The sequence below is a fragment of the Cajanus cajan genome, chromosome 1, assembly GCF_000230855.2.
Source record: "Cajanus cajan strain Asha chromosome 1, NIPB_CcT2T_4, whole genome shotgun sequence".
NCBI classification, from domain to species: Eukaryota; Viridiplantae; Streptophyta; class Magnoliopsida; order Fabales; family Fabaceae; genus Cajanus; species Cajanus cajan.
In genome coordinates this window covers 68,306,978-68,334,249 of record NC_138517.1, presented here as the reverse complement: position 1 = coordinate 68,334,249, position 27,272 = coordinate 68,306,978, and the positions used below count along the sequence as shown (strand labels likewise).

The 27,272-nt window shown below is 40.5% G+C and overlaps 1 protein-coding gene and 1 non-coding gene across 2 annotated transcripts; both read left to right on the top strand.

Moving 5' to 3' along the window:
- The first annotated feature begins 6,803 nt into the window (after positions 1-6,803).
- LOC145953984 (small nucleolar RNA R71) lies at positions 6,804-6,910 on the top strand. The gene has a single exon (XR_014431196.1). It is a non-coding gene; the product is annotated as a small nucleolar RNA R71 (small nucleolar RNA).
- A 5,222-nt stretch (positions 6,911-12,132) lies between these two features.
- Positions 12,133-26,372, top strand: LOC109791672 (uncharacterized). Its single transcript, XM_083070109.1, has 5 exons — positions 12,133-12,458; positions 23,731-23,999; positions 24,281-24,522; positions 25,417-25,671; positions 25,995-26,372. Exons 1-5 carry the CDS (start codon positions 12,133-12,135, stop codon positions 26,370-26,372), a joined length of 1,470 nt encoding a protein of 489 aa, XP_082926235.1.
- The last annotated feature ends 900 nt before the right edge of the window (positions 26,373-27,272 follow it).

The following is a 27,272-nucleotide window of genomic DNA, read 5'->3' as shown; positions in this document are numbered from 1 at the left end:
GGCGTGATTTAGAATCACGGCCGTGATTTTCCCTGTAGCTCAGCATTTCCTCTTTAATTCTTAAATCTTGATCCTGCTTAGAGAAAACACAACACATACCAAGAAAAGCATAAAATAGGAAAATGATATAAAAATTTATTAAAAACATGAAAGATATGCATGATTATGCTATGAATTCTTGTGAATTAAAGTGCTAAAATACGAGTAAAATACACAACATCAAATAACCCCAAACTTGAACTTTTGTTTGTCCTCAAACAATAATTAGCACTTTGAAAAAAAAAAATTCATCAAGAATTAACTGAGCATTTAAAATCTTCACTCTTAGTCTCACAAGGTCCAATTAGAATCTTAATCTTTCATTACTAGCACCAACTCTTAGTTTCTAAGGGTTTCATGATGTCAAATCTTGTAAAGCTCATTAGTCAAATGAAGATAATTTAACAGAAATAATTTTTCGATGCTTGTGACACAAATGGGGGTAATATTTTTATTTTTGTTTTTGTCTCACCTAAAACATTTCCCCAGTAGCCAATCAGTGTAGAGAGGATGATAATTTCAAGAACATGTAGCCTCAAAGGGGGTTAGCTATTTTACTAAACAATTCCCCAGTAGCTAATTAGTTCCCTTAGTTTTCTAAGGTTAAGAATATTCTCCCTCTAACCTATGACCTCAAAGGGGTGCTAGGTGATATATATATATTTTTTTTTTATTATATTTTTTTTTTATTTACCCCCCAAAAGCTTTTAAGCACGAATTAAAAAGAATTTATCTTCAAGAGACTATTTTTATAATTCTCGATCATTTCAAGCCTTAATACTAAGAACCAAGTGCTAGCCACAAAACCAGCTAATTTTTCAACCTTTTGTTCTGAGACTTCAAGATTCAATTCATCACATTCAGTGTTTTCAAAGACGAACAATTTCGTTAAAAATATTTACTTTTCAAACACAAATTCAAGCTGGGATTAACTGAATATGTATATATGCATGATTTTTTATTTTTTTATTTTTTTTATTTTTATTTTTTTTATTTATTTATTTATTTTTTGCATGAATGAATGAAATGTGTACATCCTCCTAACCCCAAACTTAAAGATTTGCTTGTCCCGAAGCAAAGAGCTAATGAATGCATGATAGATTATTTTGACAAAATTATAAAATGCATGAATATGCAACCAACCCACAACAGAAAGGAATGCTTGTCCCTAAGCATCAGAGTAAAATAAGGAATAAGAAAGATCTCACTGTGGTGGAAAATCATCTGGATACCGTTGAATGTGCCATTTATACATTTGATCAACCATGTAATTATAATGCTGCTGGCGTTCATCCATTTGTTGCAGCCGGTTATCCATTGATTGGATAGCTGCTAGGATAGCAGCATTGTCCACCTCAGGTCCAGGATGTAGAGGGGGTTGTTCAGGAGCTGCTTCCTCCTCTGCAGGAGCCGCTTCCTCAGCTGCTGGAGGTCGGTCCTCTAATGGCTCCAGTGGAAACTGCCAGGTAGCCCGGTTCTTCACGGTGTATGTTGGATTTGGTAACTGGTGGTGCACTCCCGACTGGGTTACTACAAAGTAGTATTTATCATTTTCATCTTTCGCAATGCAGTTCATAGAAGAGCAGGTAGCAAAATTAATAGTACGGCTTCCAGGGAGTGGTTCTAACTGGTCCAGCCAAGCGTGATAGCCAAGGTGTTTGGCTATAGTGGTAATGAGGCCGCCATTCACAATCGCACCGTGGCTGGTATTGGAAATACTCTGGAACTGTCGTGCCAAATGACTGCCAGAATCAATAGGCTCCTCTCTGTTTTCCATCATAGCCCATAAAAGTAAAAGGTCGCTCAAACGAACCTTTCCTTCAGAATCACCTCGGGCCAAAACAGTAGAGGCAATAAAGCGGTGCATAATACGGATGGCGGGATGGCGGAAAGCAGAGGAATTACATTTTCCAGCGACCCAATTACTTGTACCTGTCAAACTATACCAAAAAGAACCAGGGTTGAAAGAACTTGGGGTTCTCGTGCTCCCTCCAGTGGGAAATCCAAAAATATTATTGAACTGAGCTAGGGTTAATTCGTGTTCTTGGTTAAACATACGGAAAGAAATCAAACCTTCAGAACAATTTGGCCCAGATAATATTTCCGTGTGGAGAGAGCTCAAGAACTCAAGAACTAGTCGAGGATAAACAACATCATTATGCATGGTAGCAAAGGTTGTCCACCCAATGTTAGTTAACATGAAATTGATATCAGCACGTAAACCCAACTTACGAATAAATGGGAAGTCGAGATACCTGGTAGGATGGATAGTGCGGAAGCGTAATACCTCGTTCCGCTCACGCTGTTCATCGTTCCGAGAGAACCTCGGAGGAAGTTGCGGAATTTCACTTGCTTCTTCCTCGTAACTGTGGGTATCGGAAGCGGTGGAGGACGAACCAACGGTACGGGTGCGCTTGGGAGCCATGGATGAACGGAAGGAGTGAATGTGGGAGGAAGAAGGAAGAAGAGGAAGAAGAAGTGAGAAGCTAGGGTTTGGGAGAGAAGAAAAGAGAGAATGGGTCGTAGGTTTGAGAGAAGTGAGAATGTAAAAGGAGGGGGAAGAATATATAAGGGAAAGTGGAATTTCAAAAATCACGGGCTGTATCTGTAGGAGATCACGCCCGTGATTTAGAATCACGGTCGTGATTCTCTCTGGGGTTTTCCAAAAATTTTCCAGAGAAGATCACGCCCGTGATTTAGAATCACGGTCGTGATTCTCTCTGGGGTTTTCCAAAAATTTTCCAGAGAAGATCACGCCCGTGATTTAGAATCACGGTCGTGATTCTTTATGGGGTTTTCCCAAAAATTTTTTCCAAAAATTTTCCAGAGAAGATCACGCCCGTGATTTAGAATCACGGTCGTGATTCTCTCTGAAACTCTGAATTTTTTTTTTTTTTTTTTTTTTTTTTCATGATGCTTGAGTAGGTTCCTGAAGAACCATAGAGTATATTCCCTGATCTTTGGCATTGGTCACAAGAATTTACCATCTTCCAAGTATCCTTAAATAAGTTTGGCCAGTAAAAACCAGATTGTAGAATTTTAGCTGCAGTTTTTGACGTACTAGCATGCCCTCCATATGCGGAAGAATGACATGAGTGAATGATGTGAGGAGCTGTTTCTTCTGAGATACACCTTCTGTAGATACCATCTCTACACCTCTTATATAGGTAAGGTTCATCCCAAATAAAGCTGTTAAGGTCACTAAAGAATTTCTTCTTTTGTTGATAATTAAAGTCTTCAGGAAGGACTCCACATGCTAAGTAATTCGCATAATCTGCATACCAGGGACTGTTTTTCACAACAACTGCTAAAAGCTTTTCGTCTGGGAAGCTGTCATTAATAGGGAGTTCCTCCTTTGTTGCTTGGTCTTGTGGAAGTCGAGAGAGATGATCTGCTACTACATTGTCTACTCCCTTTCTGTCCACAATCTCTAAATCAAATTCTTGTAAAAGGAGAATCCATCTGAGGAGCCTAGGTTTAGCATCCTTTTTATTAAAAAGATACTTTAGGGCAGAGTGATCTGTGTAAACAATAACCTTAGACCCCACAAGATAAGATCTGAACTTTTCAAAAGCATAGACGACTGCTAACAATTCTTTTTCTGTTGTTGCATAATTGGCTTGGGCTTCATCAAGAGTCTTGCTGGCATAGTATATAGCATGAACCTTCTTGTCCTTTCTTTGTCCCAATACAGCTCCTATAGCATAGTCACTTGCATCACACATGATTTCAAAAGGAAGGCTCCAGTCAGGAGTTTGCAGAATAGGAGCTGTAGTGAGAGCTTCTTTCAACCTGTAGAATGCATTCTTACAAGAAACATCAAAGTTAAAAGGTACCTCTTTCACAAGTAGATTAGATAATGGTTTAGAGATTTTTGAAAAATCTTTAATAAACCTTCGGTAGAAACCGGCATGCCCTAAGAAACTTCTAACACCTTTAACATCAATTGGAAGAGGCAATTTATCAATTACTTCTATTTTTGCTCTATCTACCTCAATTCCTCTCCCAGATATTAGGTGTCCTAAGACAATTCCTTCTTGTACCATAAAATGACATTTTTCCCAATTTAAGACTAAAATCACTTCAGAGCAACGCTGCAATACTTTAGTTAGATTTAATAGACAGTCATCAAAGGAAACACCATAAACTGAAAAGTCATCCATGAAAACTTCCATCTCTTTTTCTAATAAATCACTAAAGATTGCAGTCATACATCTTTGAAAGGTAGCAGGTGCATTACATAGGCCAAAAGGCATTCTCCTATAAGCAAAAGTACCATAGGGACATGTAAAAGTAGTTTTCTCTTGGTCTAATGGATGAATAGGGATTTGATGAAAACCGGAGTATCCGTCCAAATAACAAAAGTATGAATGCATTGCTAACCTTTCAAGCATTTGATCAATAAAAGGTAAGGGAAAGTGATCCTTTCTAGTGGCATTATTTAATTTTCTATAATCAACACACATACGCCACCCAGTCACAGTTCTTGTGGGAATTAATTCATTATTATCATTTTTAACTACTGTCATCCCACCTTTCTTAGGAACCACATGAACTGGACTTACCCAAGGACTATCAGATATAGCATAAATTACCTTAGCATCCAATAATTTCAAAATTTCTTTCTTTACCTCTTCTTTCATCTTGGGATTTAGTCTTCTTTGAGCTTCAACAGAAGGTTTGGATCCTTCCTCCAAGAAGATGCGATGCATACAAAATGAAGAACTAATTCCCTTTATATCAGCCATAGTATATCCAATAACTTTTCTAAATTTTCTCAACTCATTGAGAAGTTTTTCAGTTTCTTTTTCATTTAAAGCTGAATTTACTATGACTGGATAAGTGGAATTAGCCCCCAAAAACTCATACCTTAAAGATGAAGGAAGTGGTTTAAGTTCTAACTTTGGAGAGTTTTCTTCTTGCCAATCTGTTGAAGACTCAAGAAGACTTTCTACTAGAGGATCTTTTTCTTTACACGGGGGACTTGAATCGATCAAGCAAGCATAATTAGGTTGAATCCCCTCAAGATCTATGTGCTTTCCTCCAACTAGAAAATTCTCCAAGGGATCCCTCAAAATAGATCTCATGACTTCTTCCTCCATGTCTTTAGGCAATATATCAACCCTGCAGCAAATATTTTCAAGAGAAGGTTGTCTAACAGATTTAGCAATATTAAATTCCATTGTTTCATCATTAATGGATAAGGACAATTTTCCATGTTTGACATCTACTATCACGCCTGCTGTAGCCAAAAATGGTCTACCTAGTATGATTGGTATTTGTTTGTCCTCTTCCATTTCTAAAACAACAAAATCTCCCGGAATTAAAAATTTACCTATCTTAACTGGAACATCTTCTAAAATTCCTATGGGATATTTTATAGATCTATCTGCTAACTGGATTGACATTGCTGTAGGCTTTAATTCTCCCATATCTAATTTCTTGCAAATTGATAAAGGCATTAAACTGATACTTGCCCCAAGGTCACATAAGGCTTTTTCAAACCTTAGATTTCCAATGAGACAAGGTATAGAGAAACTACCAGGATCCTTAAGTTTTTTGGGCAAATTATGATGGATCAATGTAACAGTCTCTCTATCATCCAATTTCCTTCGGTTAGCTAAAAGATCTTAAGAAATTTAGCATATGTAGGCATCTGTTGTAGAGCTTCTACAAATGGAATGTTTACATACACTTGTTTGATCATATTTAAAAATTTTTCAAATTGTCTATCAAGTTTAGTCCTTGCTAACCTTTGAGGAAAAGGAATTGGAGGGTGATAAACAGTTTGAGGCTTTGATGAAGATACTTTTTCTTTTTCTAATCTCTCTTTTTCAGGTTTTTCAACCATAGGAGAAGCGTCTTCATCAATCTCAATATTATCATTTTGATTAGACACAGGTCCGTCTAATTTCTTCCCACTCCTTAAAGTCACAGCATTAACATTTTCAGCTGGGTTTGCAACTGTTTTACCTGGGAACTTACCTGGAGAATTGCTTGAACTAGGCATCAACTGTGCAATTTGATTTTCCAGCATCTTGTTGTGGAGAGTAATATTCTCAACCTTGACAGCAAGGTTTTGAATAGAATTTGCCATTGAATCATTGGTCTGTTTTTGATTAGTGACAAAATTCTCCATAAGGCTTTCTAATCTTGAAACACTTTGTTGAATTGAGGGTGTCTGTACTGGATTTCCTTGCCCATTAATGAAGTGATTGGGCGGACGGAAATTAGGTTGCTGACTGCTACTTCCTTGAACTGGGTTATTCTTCCAAGAAAAGTTAGGATGATTCTTCCAACCAGGGTTGTATGTGTTGGAATATGGATTACTCTTCTCTCTTCGAGGAGTGTCATAGAAATTATGAGAAGCTGCCACTTGTTCAGTAGTATCTTCTTCTTCTCCAGTAAAAATTGAGGTACAATCTACTGCAGTGTGCCCTTGTTCCCTACAAAGGTCACATACTTGATTTGTAGCCACTGAATTAACCTTAGCTTTTTCCATCTTGTCTAACCTTTGATTAAGAGTATCAAATTTTGCTAAGAGTAACTCAATATTGTTCACTTCATATCGCCCCGGAGTTCCTTTCCTTGCTGTGACTTCTCTTTCACTGTATTGGCTGTGATTTGAGGCTACATTTTCCAAAATAATCATGCAGTCATTAATAGGTTTCCCCATGAAAGATCCTCCAGCTGCTGAGTCTAATATCATGGTGCTTTGTTGGTCCAATCCTTCAAAGAAAAATTGGATGGTAAGCCAACGGTTGAAGCCATGTTGTGGGCATGCTTGAAGATATCCCTTGAACCGCTCCCATGCTTCATAAATAGTCTCTCCAGTGCCTTGTTGGAAATTAGTGATTTTCTTCCTCAATTCTTTAGTTTTAGAAGGAGGAAAGAATTTCTCTAGAAAAGCTCTTTCACATAATTCCCAAGTTGCTATCTTTTCTCTAGGCACTGTTCTTAGCCACACCTTTGCCTTATCTCTCAAGGTGAGTGAGAATAAGCGGAGTCGCATTCCATCAGAAACTTCATCATCAAATTGCTGGGTCTCACAGATTTCCAAGAACCCCTCTAAGTGGTCATTAGGATCTTCTGATGGTAGTCCTCCAAAGGTGTTCTGTTTGAGCATATTCACCAGAGAAGCTGGTACAGTAGCTCCAGTTTGCATCTCCCCTCCAGGTATCCCACGAGCTATGGGTGCAGAGTAATCCCGAAGCGGTAAATTATCTCATTGTGCAGCCATGGCAAATTCTCTAGAAAGGTTTCTTTTCCTTCTCAGGAGAGTTCTTTCAATCTCAGGATCAAGTGGTGTTGGTTTCCCAAGACGTAGAGATCTCTTTTGCATTAACCCTAAAGCACTGCAAAAAAAAAAAAAGAAGAAAGTGGCCCGTGAAATCTGAATTGGAGAAGTAAACACTAAAAAAAATTATTTATTTATTTAAATTTTTTTTTTTTAAATTCGAATTAAAATAATTGTAATTTAAATCAAGAGACGTAGTCCCCGGCAACGGCGCCAAAAACTTGTTGTATGAAAAACCGCAAGTGTACGGTTGTCGTCAAGTAATAAATATCGAATCACAGGGACTACGTGTTTGACCTAGAATTACTAGTATTTTAATTTGAATTTTAAAACAGATGGAATTTCTGTTTTGATATGATAAGATCAGATTTCATGGTAAAAGATATAGTAATGCAATTAATGAATAAGATAAAACTTTAAGATAAGATAAGGAGATTTCCGGGAATCTAGGGTTCGCACAAAGAGTTCCAACATTATTGAATTATTATTTTCATTAATTAATTCTATTCCATCTTGAAGGTAGTCTTAACCTAATTTAATCCTTGCACCTTCTCAGGCTACGAGGACGTGTTTAATTAAAATTAATCCCTACTCTCGTGGTAATTACGTTCAATTAAACCCGTTAAGATCTTTGTTAATCTATTGCTCCTCGAAAGCTTAAATCTACTCTCGTGATTTAACACTCAAGTCTATTCCTTTAGGTTCCGATAATTAGGTTCTCCTCTCAGTTCATCCCTAATTATCTATGATTATGAAAATTAAGATTAATTGTTTATCATAATTATAATCAAGTTCTCCTCTCAGTTCATCCTTAATTAATGTTATTATGAAAACAATAATATTAAAGTTCATATATAAAATATAAAAGAACAGATCAAGAATTGGAATAAAATTAAGAAACTGAATAATGCATTAATAAAGAGGTTCTCAGAGGCCCTGATCCCAGAAAAAGGGAAACTACTCACAGGAGTTCATAGTAGTTCTCCAAGAAGAAAAGAATAAAAGAAAAGTAAACCTTAGAGTCGATGGCACAGGCGCCCAACCTTCTCCAAGTGTCAAAAACTAGAAAACTGTCTCCCGAACGAACCCCGTTCTAGGCTAACCTAATCTAATTTATAACCTAAAAGGGTAAAAAGGTAAAACTACCAAGATAAAAATTACAAAGATAAAATAAAAATAAAAACATAAAACTTAAACAGCTGGGACGCGAAGTGAATCACGGCCGTGACTGAGAATCACGACCGTGATCTTCTCTGGAGCACATCTATGAAGGGTCAGTGGCGTTCACGGGTGTGATTGGGAATCACGACCGTGATTTTCTCTGGTGAATCACGGGCGTGATTTAGAATCACGGCCGTGATTTTCCCTGTAGCTCAGCATTTCCTCTTTAATTCTTAAATCTTGATCCTGCTTAGAGAAAACACAACACATACCAAGAAAAGCATAAAATAGGAAAATGATATAAAAATTTATTAAAAACATGAAAGATATGCATGATTATGCTATGAATTCTTGTGAATTAAAGTGCTAAAATACGAGTAAAATACACAACATCACTCTCTCCTATTGTATTTCTTGAGTATTGTGAGTCAATTGTAGTGTTAAAGGTTGCCACAAAGCACCTAGATTTTCCATATCTGAAGATCTAACAAAACTTGCCACGAGGTATTTCATTTAATCTTCTTCTCTCTCTTTTATTTCTTATTTTTAATATACATTGTAACCGATCTTAAAACTCCGATTTTAAATCCAATTTTTGCACTAGTGGGCATTCCATACAAGTGGTCTCATATAGCCACCAAGACACGTCAATAACAAGACGGGATAGAACGAAAAGAGGAAGAATAAGCAAGTCTATAAGCACGAAAAGGCCATTGCGCCCTACTCCTCAATTGAATGAATGATGATCCAAGAGAATGCCAAGACCAGGAATGACTTCCTAACCAAAGTCAGGAGTGGCTTCCAAAATAATACTCATCAATATTCAGCAAATAACATCATCATGGGATGTGATCCCTCCACCAATAATGACAAAAAAATATAAAATCAAAAAAGGCAAGCTTCGTACATGTTGAAAAAGCTGAAACATTTAGAAAAAATAAAATAAAAAAAAGGCAAGCTTCGTACATGATGAAAAAGACGAAGCATTTAGAAAAATAAAATAGAAAAAAAGGCAAGCTTCGTTCATGTTGAAAAAGTTGAAGCTAAGAAAACAAACTTTAGAAAAAAACCCTATTACAAGCAGACGCCTGGAGAGACATTACAATACTCACCTTGATAAGAACAACACCAAACTCTTACCAACCTACCACAAGAAGACGCCTGGAGAGGCATCACAATACTCACATGGCAGGGGCAACACTAGAATCCCTGTCACCCATCAACTCCTTTGCCCACCATCACAAGGGCACCACCTACTAACAATCCTCGTCTTCATCAGACGTCCTCCCAAAGAAAATGGAAATCAAATCATCATCATCAGCAGGAAGCCTGGAGAGGCCAGGCATAATAATACTCATCATTTACTCCTTTTCCCACCATCACAAGGGCACCACCTACTAGAAATCCTCATCTTCATCAGACGTCCTCCCATAGAAAAGAGGCAATCACATCATCAGCATCAGTAGGCAGCCTAGAGAGGCCAGGCATAATAATACTCAACATTCAGCAGGCGGCCTGGAGAGGCCAGGAATAATAATACTCAACATTCAGCAGGCGGCCTGGAGAGGCCAGGTATAATAATACACAACATCATTAGGCAGCTTGGAGAGGCCATGCATAATAATACTCAACATCATTAGGCAGCCTGGAGAGGCCAGGCATAATAATACTCAGCATTTGGCAGGCAGCCTGGAGAGGCCAGGCATAATAATACTCAGCATCAGCAGGTAGCCTGGAGAGGCCAGGCATAATAATACTCACCATTCAGCAAGCAGCCTAGAGAGGCCAAGCATAATAATACTCACCGTTCAGCAGGCAGCCTAGAGAGGCCAGGCATAATAATACTCACCGTTCAGCACGCAGCCTGGAGAAGCCAGCCATAATAATACTCCTTAAACAAGCTACAAATAAAGGGACACATTATCACAAGAGAAATAATGGAGCTTCTACTCGAAGACTGAAGATCAGGTGTACAGTTTGTCAACCTTGTTACCCAATAGAGTACGCAATCAATGCTCAACTGCTCTAAAGGGTGAAGATACGAGAAAATATGCCTGTCCAAGGGAAGCAACGTAGAAGCATCAACACAGAGACGAGAAGAAGACCTGGACAAAATGTCTACGTTTTTACTTGCCTTTGGAAAAGCAGCACAGCTATTCCAAAGGACAAGTAAAGAGGGGAAGTTGTAGACACCCAATTTCGTCAGGGGGCATACAAACAACAAGATAGGACATTAGAGGGCCCAAAAGCCCAAATCAACTATTTTTAGTGGGCCCAAAACGGGCTGTTCCAAAATTATAACGGGTCGTTCCCAAGTCCGGAACGGGCCGTTCTTGAATTGGAACAGGCCGTTCCGAGACTCCTAAAAGACCTAAAAATTGTAGGTTGGAACGGGTCGTTCCAGACCAGAACGGGCCGTTCCAAACCAATCAAAGAGCCTAAAAAACTTGGTCTATAACGAGTCGTTCCTAAACCAGAACGGGCCGTTCCAAAAGGTTAAAAAGGCCTAACAAACCTAGTTTGGAACAGGTCGTTCTGGGAAGGGATATATATTAGTGTTAATTTGTACCCCGGAACGGGCCGTTTTCATTTCAGATCGGGCCGTTCTAGTTTCCTGAACGGGTCGTTCTAATTTTCAGAACGGACCGTTCTAAGGTGCAAAATTAGAACATAACATTCAGATCTGGAACGGGCCGTTCTGAATCCAGAACGGGCCGTTCCGGCCCACATCTGATGCCTATAAATAGAAATCTCGGGCACAGTTCTCAGGACCCGAAAAATTTCGTCCAGGACTCTTTAGAGCTCGAAACTTCTCTCTCTCTCTCCTATTGTATTTCTTGAGTATTGTGAGGCAATTGTAGTGTGAAAGGTTGCCACAAAGAACCTAGATTTTTCATATCTGAAGATCTAACAAAGCTTGCCACGAGGTATTTCATTTAATCTTCTTCTCTCTCTTTTATTTCTTATTTTTAATATACATTGTTATAACAAAAGCAATCATCTAGACGTTTTAAGGTCAACCGTGTAATTTAAATTTCTAGCATGTAAATAGTAATTCATAAAGGGATCTAATATTTAATTTATTATTTCTTATCACATTAACTTCATCATAGGGTACCGATTTCGGGCGCTGTAGGGGTGCTTAATACCTTCCTTACACGTAACCGACCCCCGAACCCAATTCTAGTTATCAAGGCCATTATTGGAAGTTTTAAAAAATCTTTTCTTTTTCCAATGTTTTGAGTAAAACATTGGTGGCGACTCCTAAGAACCTATTTTCAAAACACCATTGATTAAGGATTAGTCTGGCGTCTGGGCATTCCTTAATTGATGAGATTTTAAAAAGGATGTCTAAACCATAGGTCACAAGATCGAAAATTTTTGAGTTGCAACAGGCAAAAATAAAGAGGATCATGAGGAAACACTATGTACCATCTAGCTTTCATAGGGATTTGAAACTAAAGTTATAGAAATTATCTTAAGGAAGCACGGGAGTGGAAGAATATTATAAGGAGATGGAAGTGCTTATCATCCAAGCCAAAATTGAAGAAGATCTTGAGGTAACTATGGCTCGCTTTCTAAGTGATTTAAATCTTGACATTAGGGATGTTATGGAGTTGTAGGAATTTGTAGAGATGGGGGATCTTTTACATAAGGCCATTCAAGTAGAACAACAACTAAAGAGAAAGAGTACAACAAAAAGGAGTTCTAGCTATAATCCTTCAAGTTGGAAGGATAAAGTCAAGAAAGAAGGTGCTACCTCCTCTAGCAATGCAACATTTTATAACCATGGTAAAGCACCCCAAAAGCAAGTTGATCATCCACCAAAGAGAACTAGAGAAGTGAAGTACTTCAAGTGCTTGGGCATGGGACATTATGCCTATGAGTGTCCTACAAAGAAGACAATTCTTCTCAAGGATAATGGGGAGTACACAAGCCAATCTGAAGCTAGTGGCGGAGAGTGTAGACCCCTAAAATTGTCCGGGTCGGAAATAAAGCTTGAAGACTCTTGAGGACTGAAGGAAAGTCAGCCAGAAGGACTCATGGCAGGCCCTAGGAGGATTCTCTGTAGGTCTAGAGGTCTTGTAATAGCTCAAAATAAGGAAGTGGAGGGAATGAAGCCCAATACGGCCTCCCAAAAGTTCAGTACGGCCGTATTGAACATTTTGAACTACAATACGGCCGCACTGAACTCAATACGGCCGTATTGAGGTTTCTTGAACTTCAATACGACCGCACTGAACTCAATACGGCTGTATTGAGGTTTCTTGAACTTCAATACGGCCGTACTGAATTCAATACGGCCGTATTGTAGTTCAAAACTTCAATACGGGCCATATTGACTCCAGGGCCCGTATTGCGCCTGTTCCCTATAAATAAGACGTCATTTGGACGTCATTCCACACTTTTACACTAAGTTTTAACCCTCTTCTTGAGTATTCTGGGTTTTTTTGAGCAGTGCTCTGCCTAGAAATCACTCGGAGAGTTAATCCGACAAAGTTCTCGAGTTCTGAGCTTTTTGCTTGAGTCTCGAACTGAGTCGAAGGGAAATCCTCCGGATTTCCATAGTTAAAATTTTCTAGGAGGGAGCGAGCGGGCTTGTAGAGCGAGGGAACGCCAAAAAGCTTCCCAGTTTTACTTAAATATAAAAGCACGCTTCAAAGGTTTCTTCTTAAGACCTTCCTTTTACTGCTTTCTGTGTGTATATTTAACTGTCATCATGTAGATAGTTAAGTTATAATTGTTTAGAATAAATAGGGGTAATTTAGTAATTTCGCACTATTATTTTTAGAAATAATCTGTCATAGGGAACCCGAAAGGGGCGCTGTGGGGTGCTAACACCTTCCCCACGCGTAACCGACTCCCTTACCCGACTCTGGTTGTCATGGCCGAAGTCGATTTTTGAATCGATTGCCTTAAACTTCTTTTTCCAATGTTTTGAGTAAAACATTGGTGGCGACTCCATGAACCCTTCCTTTTTATGAAAACCGCTAATCCATGGAGGGTCCCGCTTGGGATTAACATGGATTGGTGAGCCTTTTAATAAAATTGCTCGTTTGACAAGGTCTCAGTTTGAGAATAAGTCATTCTAGCAATCCATATTTTTAAACAAATAAAAGAGTCCAACCATCCTTCGCGAATGCCGAAAGCCCGTTTCGGGCCGGTGGCGACAGATGGCGACTCCACTGGGGAAGCCTCGAGAGTCAGTCCCATTTAGTGACAGATTATTTTTAATAAATAATAGTTAAAATTACTTCATTACCCCTTGTTTGTATGATAACATGCTTTATTTATTTGGCTTTAATAACTGTTGTATGTTTAAATTTTCGCAATTGTTTGAAATACAAACTGCACACAAACCTTTGCACACAACAGTTCCCTCTATACCCGGGGGCATGAGTGGTAAGCCATAGGGAGTGGATGTTAGTACGGCCGGTTGTCGAATGGGTCTATAGGTGCCCGTAGACCGTTGTCGGAAAGCATCACTCAAGGTGATAACCATGAACTCAAGTCCGACAGTGCGTTGGAGCTTTCCATCGACTTACGACGAGAGGAATTGGGTCCCTATAATGGGGGCACCTTGGGGGCCTCAGACCGGTGAGAACAATTAGATCCACCTTGAATATGCACTTTTCTGCAGGATACCCCTACCTCGTGATTCGCTCGTGACTGTTCGTGGATGAGTGAATTGTTTGTGCATTGTTTATGTGACATTGTTTGAGCATACATTGCATTTCTTTAAACATACAACATTCCTTTTTAAAATAAGAATAAATAGGAATAAGAATCTTCCATTGCATGGTGTTAACATCTACCTTCATCACATTCATATAGGTAGTTTCCCTTTTCACCCTAAAAATACAAAAAAAATATATATTCAAAAAACAAAGAAAAATGATATTTACCCAAAATCAAGCAATATCATGCATCATCTTAGGGACATCCCGAAAACATGATAATGCTTAGTTCAATAAACACAATGCATGCATATTCAACATCATCATCTCATATCATGCATATAGATCATGGAGGGATCTAGGAGTCATTCATTTCATACATCTCTCCTAGTAATCCATTAATAACATTAATAAAAAGAAAAAATTAATCGATGCGTATGTTCAAAGAATGGATCGCACGCCGTTCGTTATCAAGTGTAAGCCAACAACCGCGCCAAGCGAACACACGTCAACTCCGTTGTTGGTAATCAAGACGAACAAAGGGGAAGGTCCAACACCGTTAAGGATCACTACTCCAAGGCCTTTTCCCTACGAATCAAATAAGGCTGTGCCATGGATATACGACATCCATTCTTCTGCCGACAGCGATATCTCTAACATCGCTGGACTTGGGGGCATGACTAGGAGTGGCAGGATCTACACTCCCGAAGATCTTCATGATAAAGCTCCCAAGAATAAAGGAAAAGAAAAGGAGAAAACCGAGGAAAATAAAGAATCCGAGGAGGAGACTGACGAGCTGTTAAAGTTTATCCGACAGAGCGAGTACTCCATCATGGATCAACTTCATAGAACGCCAGCAAAGATCACTCTGTTGTCGTTGATCCTAAGCTCCGAACCGCATCGGCAAGCTCTGTTGAAAGTCTTGAACGAGGCATATGTGTCGCACACTATCTCCCAAGACAAATTTGAGGGGATTGTTAGTCACATCACGGCTAATGATCACCTCACTTTCACCGATGAAGAAATCCCCGCTGGGGGACCAAATCATAACAAGCCCTTGCACATCTCTGTAAAGTGCAAGGAGTATCACATCGCTAAAGTCTTGGTAGATAATGGATCTTCCTTGAACGTAATGCCAAAAAGAACGCTCGATCAAGTGGCAATCAAGGGAATCCAAATGCGCCCGAGCAACATGATCGTCCGAGCTTTCGACGGTTCTAAAAGAGAAGTGGTGGGAGAGATCAATCCTCCAATCCAAATTGGACCCACCATCTTTAATGTCGAATTCCAAGTGATGGACATTACTCCCGCATACAGCTGTCTCCTCGGCCGACCTTGGATTCATGATGCGAAAGCTGTTCCCTCTACGCTCCACCAGAAAGTCAAAATCATAGTGGGTGACAAGCTGGTGACCGTACAAGCTGAAGATGACATACTCATCAGCAAGCCATCTACCATACCTTATGTGGATACAGCGGAGGAAGGTTTAGAAACCGCCTTCCAAGCATTGGAAATTGCCAATGTCGAAACGTTTCCCCGAGAAATGAAGAAGGTAGCCTCCATGCTCACCAAGAACGGATACTTGCCCGGACAAGGACTTGGCAAGGACTCCCAAGGGACTCCAGAGCTACCCATTATCAAAGATAATCCGGGGAAACAAGGGTTAGGATACAACCCTAATAAAGATCAAAGGACGAAGAGGAACCAAGATCCTTCTCGACGTTCTTTAAGCCAGATCTTTAGGAAGGCCGGTTCACAAGCGTCAAGGCCGGTCGTCGTCATCAAGTGCTCTTCTCCTTCCAATAGGGATGTATAGACCTGATGACTATTAGAGATTACTCCTCGGGGACAGCCCGACCCCCGAGCCTCGATAGGGCACATGTTTCCACTATGATTATAATAAAATCATTCTTTATTATTTCTTACTGCTTCTCTTCTTTCTTACAATAAAATTCTAAACCACATTATTTTTAACCCTGTTTGAATAAGCATGAATGAGGTTAAGATTGTCTTAATAAAAATAAACCCGCATCTTTTTTTATGTGGAAGTGTGTGACAACTTGGAGCACCTTTCCTTGGCCTCAATAAGTGCCGTCATGGATAAAAAGAAATCCATTCAGGACAAAAATCCTAAAAAACAAAAAGCTCGGCAGGAAACCCAAAAAGGGGACTGCGCAAAAATAAGAGCAAAAGACCCGCTAGGAATCCCACAAAAGGGTGACCTAGGCAAAAATTAGGGTTACAAAATAATGAACAAAAACAAAAGCCCGCTAAAACTCCACAAATGGGTGTTTTAGGCAAAAGTTAGGGCAATCGAAAAACAGAATAAATCCATGATGGTACCACCAACTGAATTCAACAAAGGGGCTCAAGAAAAGCTATCCAAGTTGTCAAATCACAACATCAATAAACAAGACTCTCTTAACTTCATAAGTGTTTAATCAAACAAGCCTAAACACTTAAGCCTACCATTGGCCAAGCCATTCTTACAAAATCCATTTTTCAAAAAATAAATAATCCCCTCTAAAACACAAACTTTCGAAAAAATATCCTTTCCTTCTTTTCTCTCTTGTCCCAAACGATTTTTGAATAATCTAGTGGAAACATGGAGATATAGTGGTCAATAGGAGGGTTGACATATCTTCTAGAGGAAGGGAAGGATCATTTGGTTGATGACACCAAAATCAAATACGCATCGGTTACGGAAATCGGCAGAGCACAGCCCATCTGGAGGAATGGCAAGATCCAAACAAAAAGTGCACCGATTAATTCTTTTGAAAGAAATGAATCAAATAGAATTAGGTGCATCATATTTGCATACATGCATACAGATGATAGGTGTACTGGAAGATCACTTATTCTCTGTTTATCTTAAAAAAAAAAAAAAATAATAATAATAATAATAATACGCCCGTATTGGTTTCAATACGCCCGTATTGAGACTACCGTTGAAGCAACTCTTCAGATTCAACACGGGCGTATTAAAACCAATACGCCCGTATTAGCCTCCAATACGGTCGTATTGCATTCAATCAAGCCGGTATTGGTTACCAATTTTGCCCACTAACGGATACGTCAATACGGCCGTATTGGCGAAATTTTGTCTATAAATAGGTTTTTCCCTTCTTATTTTTGCATTCCAATCTTCATTCCTCTGCATACCTTGCTTGTGAGTGAAACCCAGAAATCTTCTCCAAATACAAAATGGTTGAATCATCCAGAAAGAGGCAAAGAGCCCCAGCTCGACTCGTAATGACAGATCGACATCAGGAACGGCTACAGCTCATAGAGTCATTCACCTTCGAGCCGTCGAGGGCACTCGACTTTGACATTCTCCGTACAGTGGGCTTGGAGGATGAAGTCCGAGGCTACTTCGACAGTATAGGATGGGGATTCCTCCTTGATCCCCCTTCTCAGCTGTACTTGACGGCGACGAAGGAGTTTCTGGCCACTGTCGGCGTTACTGAGTCGACAAATAGTTTTGGGGAGGCTGTCTGCTCAGTTGACTTCTGGATGAACCAGGGGTACCGCTCACTGACGTTGGACGAGTTCAACGTCCAAGCAGGATTTTTCAGCAGGACTGATCAGCTGGCATATCGAGATGCTATATGCGAGTGGCCTGATCAGTGGACCCTGGTCGGCATGTGGAGAGCGATCACAGGCCACGAAGACTATCATGCCGGGGTGAAGGGCACCCGGCTCCCGACCGCTCTTCGGATCTGTCACAAGATCCTCACCAGCACCATCCATGGCAGGTGGAAGAGCCCCGAGTCGGTGACACGGCCGGATTTATTAGCATTATACTGCATGGCCACCAGTCGGAGGGCCAACCCCGGATACTTCTTCCTCGAGCACGTCAAGAACTTGGGGGCACGAGAGGGAGGATCTAGGCAGGGATACATCCTGGTTGCCCCACTCTTCTCACGGCTTGCGGAGACTTGGGGATGCCCAGACGGCGCAGAGCCAGGGCCATTGGCACCGAAGCCAATTAATGCCTCCACCTTGATCAGTATGAAGATCATAGCGAGGTCAGGAGGGGGGTATGTACGAGCGGATGGCCCCGATGCCTTCGCCGAGCTCTTCAATGACGTTGATCTTCAGGGCGACGGCAGCCCACAGCCAGAGGCCGGCACCTCACAGTCGGATAAGGCCTACTTTGATGCCCGCTTTGACGCTTTACAGCAAAGCATCGATACTCGATTCGATGCTTTTCAGCACAGTATCGGCGCATGGCAGCAGAACACCGATACTCGACTGGACACTTTGGTGCAGGGGTTCGACAACCTCTCGGTCTGGATGCACTGCCAGTTCCCCGCTCCTCCACAGGACCCGCCGGCAGAAGAATGAAGACCGGCTTTCTTTTTCCTATTTTTATGTATTTGTTTGAATGGGCTGCGTCCCATCATTTCCCTTGTACAAAATTTCATGTTTATTTAATGAATGAAATTTTTCACTCTTTGAGTCTAAATCTTTTAGCACTTTTATTTCTGTACAACAAAAGCCAAAATCAACAAAAAAAGGCAAAATACAGAAAAAGCCAAAATCAATAAAAAGGCAAAATACGGAAAAAGCCCAAAAATCGATAAAAGGCAAACATAGAAAATCCACAAAATTGTACAGAATAATTGAGCCTGGAGAGGCTTGCTGAAATAATACTCTCTCAGAAATAACTGAGCCTGGAGAGGCTTGCCGAAATAATACTCCTTCAGAATAACTGAGCCTGGAGAGACTTGCCGAAATAATACTCTCTCAGAATAACTGAGCCTGGAGAGGCTTGCCGAAATAATACTCTCATCAGAATAACTGAGCCTGGAGAGGCTCGCAGAAATAATACTCCCCAGAGAAACCTCAGCTTAAGCTCATGGAACAAATCCCCAGCGAGAGCTATCAAAGCAAGATCGTCAAAATCCCCAATGGAAACGCGATCATCCAAGCAAAATATTCAGTCAAAGGACTTGAAACTTCCTCAGTGGAAGATAGCTCTCTGACTCAAGCGCTGAGTGAGGCTAAGCCTGCAGAGGCTTCCTAAATAATACTCTGGGATACATAAGATCCCCAAATCCCCAGTCGCCTACTCAAGAGGCACCCCTACAAAAGGAGAAAAATAAAAAATATCAATAAATATTCCCCAAGCGGAATTCGGCGTCCAGCCAAACACCGAACATCAAGATGATTTGCCTAACAGAAGAGGCCAATCAAAATCAACATCCAGAATCCCCAGCGGATAACAGCCTACACAGAGGCAGCAAAAATCAGAAAATCCAAAAGAGATACCCGAATAAGGATAACCGGGATACTCCACCAACGTCAAAGGACGTCAGCCAAACATATGCATCGCTCAATTCAAGAAGAGCATCTGTGTCTACACCCCAAGGAGTCAGAAATTCCCCATGGGTACCAACTATGCAAATGCAAGTTGGGGCACAAGAACCTATGAATGACTGCACATCCCCTAGACGGATCCCTGCGTTATCCAGCCCTCAGTGGCACAAAATCAGAAAAAACCATCGAAGCAGCATAGTGGACTGTGGAGACAAAAAATCATCTCAGATCCCTGGAGAGGGTAAACTCGCATTGCCGAAGTGATCAGAAGACACGGACGCAGACCCTGGAGAGGGCAAACTCAGTTGCCTAGGTCGTCAGAGACAACCGAAGCAAAGTCTGGAGAGACGGTACTCAAAGTCTGGAGAGACGGTACTCAAAGTTTGGAGAGACGGTACTCAAAGTCTGGAGAGACGGTACTCAAAGTCTGGAGAGACGATACTCAAAGTCTGGAGAGACGGTACTCAAAGTCTGGAGAGACGGTACTCAGAGTCTAGAGAGACGGTACTCAGAGTCTGGAGAGACGGTACTCAGAGTCTAGAGAGACGGTACTCAGAGTCTGGAGAGACGGTACTCAGAGTCTGGAGAGACGGTACTCAGAGTCTGGAGAGACGGTACTCAGAGTCTGGAGAGACGGTACTCAGAGTCTGGAGAGACGGTACTCAGAGTCTGGAGAGACGGTACTCAGAGTCTGGAGAGACGGTACTCAGAGTCTGGAGAGACGGTACTCAGAGTCTGGAGAGACGGTACTCAGAGTCTGGAGTGACGGTACTCAGAGTCTGGAGAGACGGTACTCAGAGTCTGGAGAGACGGTACTCAGAGTCTGGAGAGACGGTACTCAGAGTCTAGAGAGACGGTACTCAGAGTCTGGAGAGACGGTACTCAGAGTCTGGAGAGACGGTACTCAGAGTCTGGAGAGACGGTACTCAGAGTCTGGAGAGACGGTACTCAGAGTCTGGAGAGACGGTACTCAGAGTCTGGAGAGACGGTACTCAGAGTCTGGAGAGAAGGTACTCAGAGTCTGGAGAGACGGTACTCAGAGTCTGGAGAGACGGTACTCAGAGTCTGGAGAGACGGTACTCAGAGTCTGGAGAGACGGTACTCAGAGTCTGGAGAGACGGTACTCAAAGTCTGGAGAGACGGTACTCAGAGTCTGGAGAGACGATACTCAGAGTCTGGAGAGACGGTACTCAGAGTCTGGAGAGACGGTACTCAAGGTCTGGAGAGACGGTACTCAAAGTCTGGAGAGACGGTACTCAAGGTCTGGAGAGACAGTACTCAACCATCAGCGTCGTCAGAGGCACGTTGGTGTTCAACTTCCGGCTCGGGCGTCAAGTGAAGTTGACCCTGGAGAGGGTAAACTTAGCTACCGAGGTTGTCAGAAGCGCCGAGGTATGCAACAACCTGGAGAGGCTACTCAACAATTTTCCACCAGAAGACGCTACAAGTCAGAAGGTTGGCACATCACCCGGACAATTAGGGTCAACTCCTTTACTTGTCAGCCGGTACACCAAAAGGCCGTCCGACTAAGTAAAGGGGGGGCAGCTGTAGACCCCTAAAATTGTCCGGGTCGGAAATAAAGCTTGAAGACTCTTGAGGACTGAAGGAAAGTCAGCCAGAAGGACTCATGGAAGGCCCTAGGAGGATTCTCTGTAGGTCTAGAGGTCTTGTAATAGCTCAAAATAAGGAAGTGGAGGGAATGAAGCCCAATACGGCCTCCCAAAAGTTCAGTACGGCCGTATTGAACATTTTGAACTACAATACGGCCGCACTGAACTCAATACGGCCGTATTGAGGTTTCTTGAACTTCAATACGGCCGCACTGAACTCAATACGGCTGTATTGAGGTTTCTTGAACTTCAATACGGCCGTACTGAATTCAATACGGCCGTATTGTAGTTCAAAACTTCAATACGGGCCGTATTGACTCCAGGGCCCGTATTGCGCCTGTTCCCTATAAATAAGACGTCATTTGGACGTCATTCCACACTTTTACACTAAGTTTTAACCCTCTTCTTGAGTATTCTGGGTTTTTTTGAGCAGTGCTCTGCCTAGAAATCACTCGGAGAGTTGATCCGACAAAGTTCTCGAGTTCTGAGCTTTTTGCTTGAGTCTCGAACTGAGTCGAAGGGAAATCCTCCGGATTTCCATAGTTAAAATTTTCTAGGAGGGAGCGAGTGGGCTTGTAGAGCGAGGGAACGCCAAAAAGCTTCCCAGTTTTACTTGAATATAAAAGCACGCTTCAAAGGTTTCTTCTTAAGACCTTCCTTTTACTGCTTTCTGTGTGTATATTTAACTGTCATCATGTAGATAGTTAAGTTATAATTGTTTAGAATAAATAGGGGTAATTTAGTAATTTTGCACTATTATTTTTAGAAATAATCTGTCATAGGGAACCCGAAAGGGGCGCTGTGGGGTGCTAACACCTTCCCCACGCGTAACCGACTCCCTTACCCGACTCTGGTTGTCATGGCCGAAGTCGATTTTTGAATCGATTGCCTTAAACTTCTTTTTCCAATGTTTTGAGTAAAACATTGGTGGCGACTCCATGAACCCTTCCTTTTTATGAAAACCGCTAATCCATGGAGGGTCCCGCTTGGGATTAACATGGATTGGTGAGCCTTTTAATAAAATTGCTCGTTTGACAAGGTCTCAGTTTGAGAATAAGTCATTCTAGCAATCCATATTTTTAAACAAATAAAAGAGTCCAACCATCCTTCGCGAATGCCGAAAGCCCGTTTCGGGCCGGTGGCGACAGAGAGGAAGAGGAAAGTGATGAAGAGGTGGTGGCCACGGCGAGAGAATTGTATATGATTAGGAGGTTGCTTGGAAGCCAAATCAAAGTCGAGGATGCATCTCAAAGGGAGAACATTTCCCATACAAGATGTTCAATTAATGGTAAGGTGTGTTTAGTGATTATCGATGGGGGAAGCTGCACAAATGTGGTGAGTTCAAGATTAGTGTCAAAATTGAATTTGGACACTATACCACATCCTAGGTAGGGATGGCAAAGTGGGTTGTGGCCCGCGAGCCGGCCCGTTGGACCGCCAAAAATTGGCAGGCCGGGCCCATCATTTCAACCCGCCAACCTGCCAAGCCTGCCCCGCCAACCCGCCAACCCGCCGGGCCAAATAGCGGGCCGGCCTGCCACAACCCGCCGGCCCGCATATATATATTTTTTAATTTAATTATTTTTATGTTTATTTTATTTTGATTTAGAAGATGAGGATGAAGATGATCAAGAAAAAATGTAGAGACATCTTCTTCTAAGAGAACTTCTAATATTCTTAAAATAAAAATTTAAAGTTAATTAATTGTATTTAAACTTGTTTTGTGAACTATCAAAAAATTTAGTTGTGTAAGTTTATAATTTGGTTTTGATTTTGGTGTAAATGGACTAATTTCTATTTGATTTTGTTCTAAGTTTGTAATTTATTTTTATTGAATATATATTATGTACAATATGTATGCATTTTTAATTTCATGTGGTTATATTTATTTATTTGTAGCAAATTTTTTTTATTTGAACATAAAATATTTTTTTTTCCATTTTTTTTATTTTTATTTTTGTATGCGGGCTGGCCCGCCAGCCCTTTCTTAGGCAGGGCAGGCCAGCATCTCCAGCCCTTTTTATGTTGGCGGGCCGGCCCGGCCCGGCCCATTTTTGGCGGGGCGGGCCAAAACGGGGCGGGCTGGCCCATTTTGCCATCCCTAATCCTAGGCCATATCAGTTTCAATGGCTTAGTGAAGGAGAAGAAGTACAAGTGAGGCAGCAAGTGGAAGTGTCTCTTACCATTGGGAAATACCAAGACAAAGTGTTATGTGATGCAATTCCAATGGAGGCTAGCCACATTCTTTTGGGAAGGGCGTGGCAGATGACACCAAAGCTATCCATGATGATTTTACTAACAAAATCTCTTTTGTATATCAAGACAAGAAAGTGGTTCTTAAGCCTTTGACTCCTAGAGAGGTGTGTGAGGATCAAATCAAAATCAGAGAAAAGATAGCAATTGAGAGAAAGAGTGAAACACTTGAGAGAAAGAGTGAAACACTTGAGGGCAAGAGTGAAACACTTGATAGCAAGAGTTAAACAAGTGAGGTCAAGTTGATTGGGTTAGCCAAAGTGAGTGAGGTGAAAAAGATTCTTTTATCACACAAACCCCTATTCTTGATTTACTGCAAGAGTAACACCTTGATTGCTGAAAATTCTAATCCAATTGTACTTCCTTCTAGCATTGAATCTGTCTTGCAGGAATTTCAGGATATATTCCCAAAGGAAGTACCAAGAGGATTACCACCTCTAAGAGGAATTGAGCACCACATTGATCTTATTCCAGGAGCATTTCTACCTAACAAGCCAGCCTATAAAAGCAACCCTCAAGAAACCAAGGAAATTCAAGCTCAAGTAGAGGAATTGGAGAATAAAGAATGGGTGCAAGAAAGCATGAGCCCATTCACTATCCCAGTCATATTGGTACCTAAAAGGATGGGTCTTGGAGGATGTGCATAGACTGCAGGGCAGTCAATAATATCACCATCAAGTATAGGCACCCCATTCTAAGGTTAGATGATTTGTTGGATGAACTATAAGGTGCCTGTGTATTTTCTAAAATCGATTTAAAGAGTGGGTACCATCAAATTAGAATTAAGGAGGGGGATGAATGGAAAGATTCCTTCAAAACAAAATATGGGTTGTATGAGTGGCTTGTAATGCCATTTGGGCTGACCAATGCCCCAAGCACTTTCATGAGATTAATGAACCATGTTTTGAGAGAATTTTCAGGCAGATTGGTTGTGGTATATTTTGATGATATTATGATTTATAGCACCACTCTTGACTTGCATGTTGGTCATTTGCAAGCTATTTTGAAAGTGCTTAGGCAAGAACAATTGTATGCTAATCTTAAGAAGTGCACCTTTTACACTGATCAAATTGTGTTCCTGGGTTTTTTTGTGAATTCTAAAGGGGTTCAAGTGGAAAAAGAAAAAGTGAAGGCCATACAAGAATGGCCTACCCCCAAAAATGTGAGTGAAGTGAGGAGCTTTCATGGCTTGGCTATTTTTTATAGGAGATTTGTTAAAAAAATTTAGTACCTTGGCTACACCTTTGAATGAAATTAGTAAAAAGCATGTTGGATTTAAATGGGAAGAAAGACAAGAAAAAACATTTGCTGACCTTAAGCATGAATTGACTAATGCCACCATTCTTGCATTGCCTAATTTTGTTAAATCCTTTGAAATTGATTGTGATGCATCTAATGTGGGTATAAGGGTTGTTCTGATGCAAGAAGGCCATCAAATTGCTTATTTTAGTGAGAAGTTAAAAGGGGGTGCCCTAAACTATCCCACTTATGATAAGGAATTGTATGCCTTGGTGAGATATTTAAAGACTTGGCAGCATTACCTTTTGCCCAAAGAATTTATCATCCATAGTGATCATGAGTCCTTAAAGTACTTAAAAGGACAAGGTAAGCTTAATATGAGGCATGCTAAGTAGGTAGAGTTTCTAGAGCAATTTCTATATGTCATCAAGCATAAAAAAGGGAAAGAGAATATAGTGGCTGATGCGCTCTCTAGGAGACATACATTGCTTTCTATGCTTGAAACTAAATTGTTTGGTCTGGAGTCTTTAAAAGACATGTATAAGCATGATGTGGACTTTGCTGCAATATTTTTTGCATGTGAAAAGTTTTCTGAAAATGGATATTATAGGCATAATGGATTCTTGTTTAAAGTAAATAAATTGTGTGTGCCTAAGTGTTCCATTAGAGAGTTGCTTGTGAGTGAATCACATGAGGGGGGTTTGATGGGTCATTTTGTGGTTCAAAAGACTTTGGAGATTCTGCAAGAGCATTTCTTTTGGCCTCATATGAAACATATGTGCATAAATTTTTTGATCACTGCATTGTGTGTAAAAAGGCTAAATCTAAGGTTAAGCCTCATGGTTTGTATACTCCTTTTCCTCTTCCTGAAAATCCTTGTATTGACATTTCTATTGACTTTGTTTTGGGGCTACCTAAAACAAAGAATGGAAAGGATTTTGTGTTTGTTGTTGTTGACAAGTTTGCTAAGATGGCACACTTCATACCTTGTAAGAAGGTAGATAATGCTTGTCATGTGGCTGATTTGTTTTTCAAAGAAATAGTAAGGCTACATGGGCTGCCAAGGAGCATTGTGAGTGATAGGGATACAAAATTCCTTAGTCACTTTTGCAGGACCTTGTGGGGTAAGATTGGTATAAATTGTTGTTTTCTACTACTTATCACCCACAAACTGATGGTCAAACTGAGGTAGTCAATAGGACTTTAGGTACATTGCTTAGGACTATTTTAAAGAAAAATATTAAGTCTTGGGAAGCATGTTTGCCTTATGTTGAGTTTTCTTATAATAAGGCTATCCATAACACAACTAATTGTTCACCTTTCGAGATTGTATATGGATTTAATCCTTTGACTCCTCTTGATTTGTTGCCTATGCCTAACATTTATTTGTTTAAGCATCAAGAAGTCCATGCTAAAGTTGAATATGTGAAGAAGCTGCATGAGCAAGTGAAGGCACAAATTGAAAAGAAAAATGAAAGTTATGCAAGGCATGCTAACAAAGGAAGAAAGAAGGTGGTGTTCCAGCCTGGTGATTGGGTTTGGGTACACATGAGGAAGGAAAGGTTTCCTAAACAAAAGAAGTCTAAACTCCAACCAAGGGGGGACAATCCTTTCCAAGTGATAGAGAAGATTAATGACAGTGCTTACAAAATTGATCTACCTAGTGAGTATAACATAAGTGCTACTTTTAACGTGTCTGATTTAACTTTCTTTGATGTAGATGATGAAATTTCTGATTTGAGGAAAAATCCTCTTCAAGGGCAAGGAGCATGAAGCACTTGAAGGACTTGGAGGACCTATGACAAGGGCGAGGATGAGGAAAGTCAAGGAAGCTCTACAACAAGTTTTGGCAGCCACTATTAAATTAGGACCATTTCTTGAAGATGCAAACCATAAATTGTACAATTACATCATAATTAAAGGAGATGATGCATGACTTTAATTGAAGAGAAGGTGTCATAAATTCAACTCAAGGATGGGAGCATACTTGTTAAATGGGACGACCAGAGTGTTTTAATTACTTTTGGCTGAGTTTTAAACATAAATTAGGTTATAACATTATGCTAAAATATGGGGCCAGATTTCTTAAAGTTTGTTGGCTGAACATTATTATTTTGGGGGTAATTACACTTTTACAATTATTGGTTTTAATTTGGTTTATTAGGATTTTTACCTTGTAATAATTTTGAATGCCAAGGGACAAGATCGAGAATAGCACATGTGGCTGAATGTATCAGCCTATATATTGTGCACATAGGTTTTCAAGATATCAGAAGATCAATTTTGGTGAAAAATATAGCACTTGTGAGTTCATTTCTCCTAGGTGTTTATCCTACCAAGAATTGAGTTTTATCAAAGGTTTTTCATCCCTTTGTGTGTATAACTCAAGGCTTATCTTTCATCCTTGGAAGTGTGACGCCTCTACCTTATCCTTTCCATTATCTATCTTTTTCTTTTCCTGCATGCATATTTTTGTCCAATTCTCCAAGTATCAGTGTTGATTAGAGATTAAATTTTGCACCTATTTAATCTTTTCTTCCATGCAGAATTTGCACCAAAATTGTTACCTATCATTCTCTCTAAGTATCTTCTAAATTTTTCTCACTTTCCATTTGATAAATTGTGTCTTTTTCGTTTAATTTTCTTCAAGACAGCAACAATGATTTCCTAAAG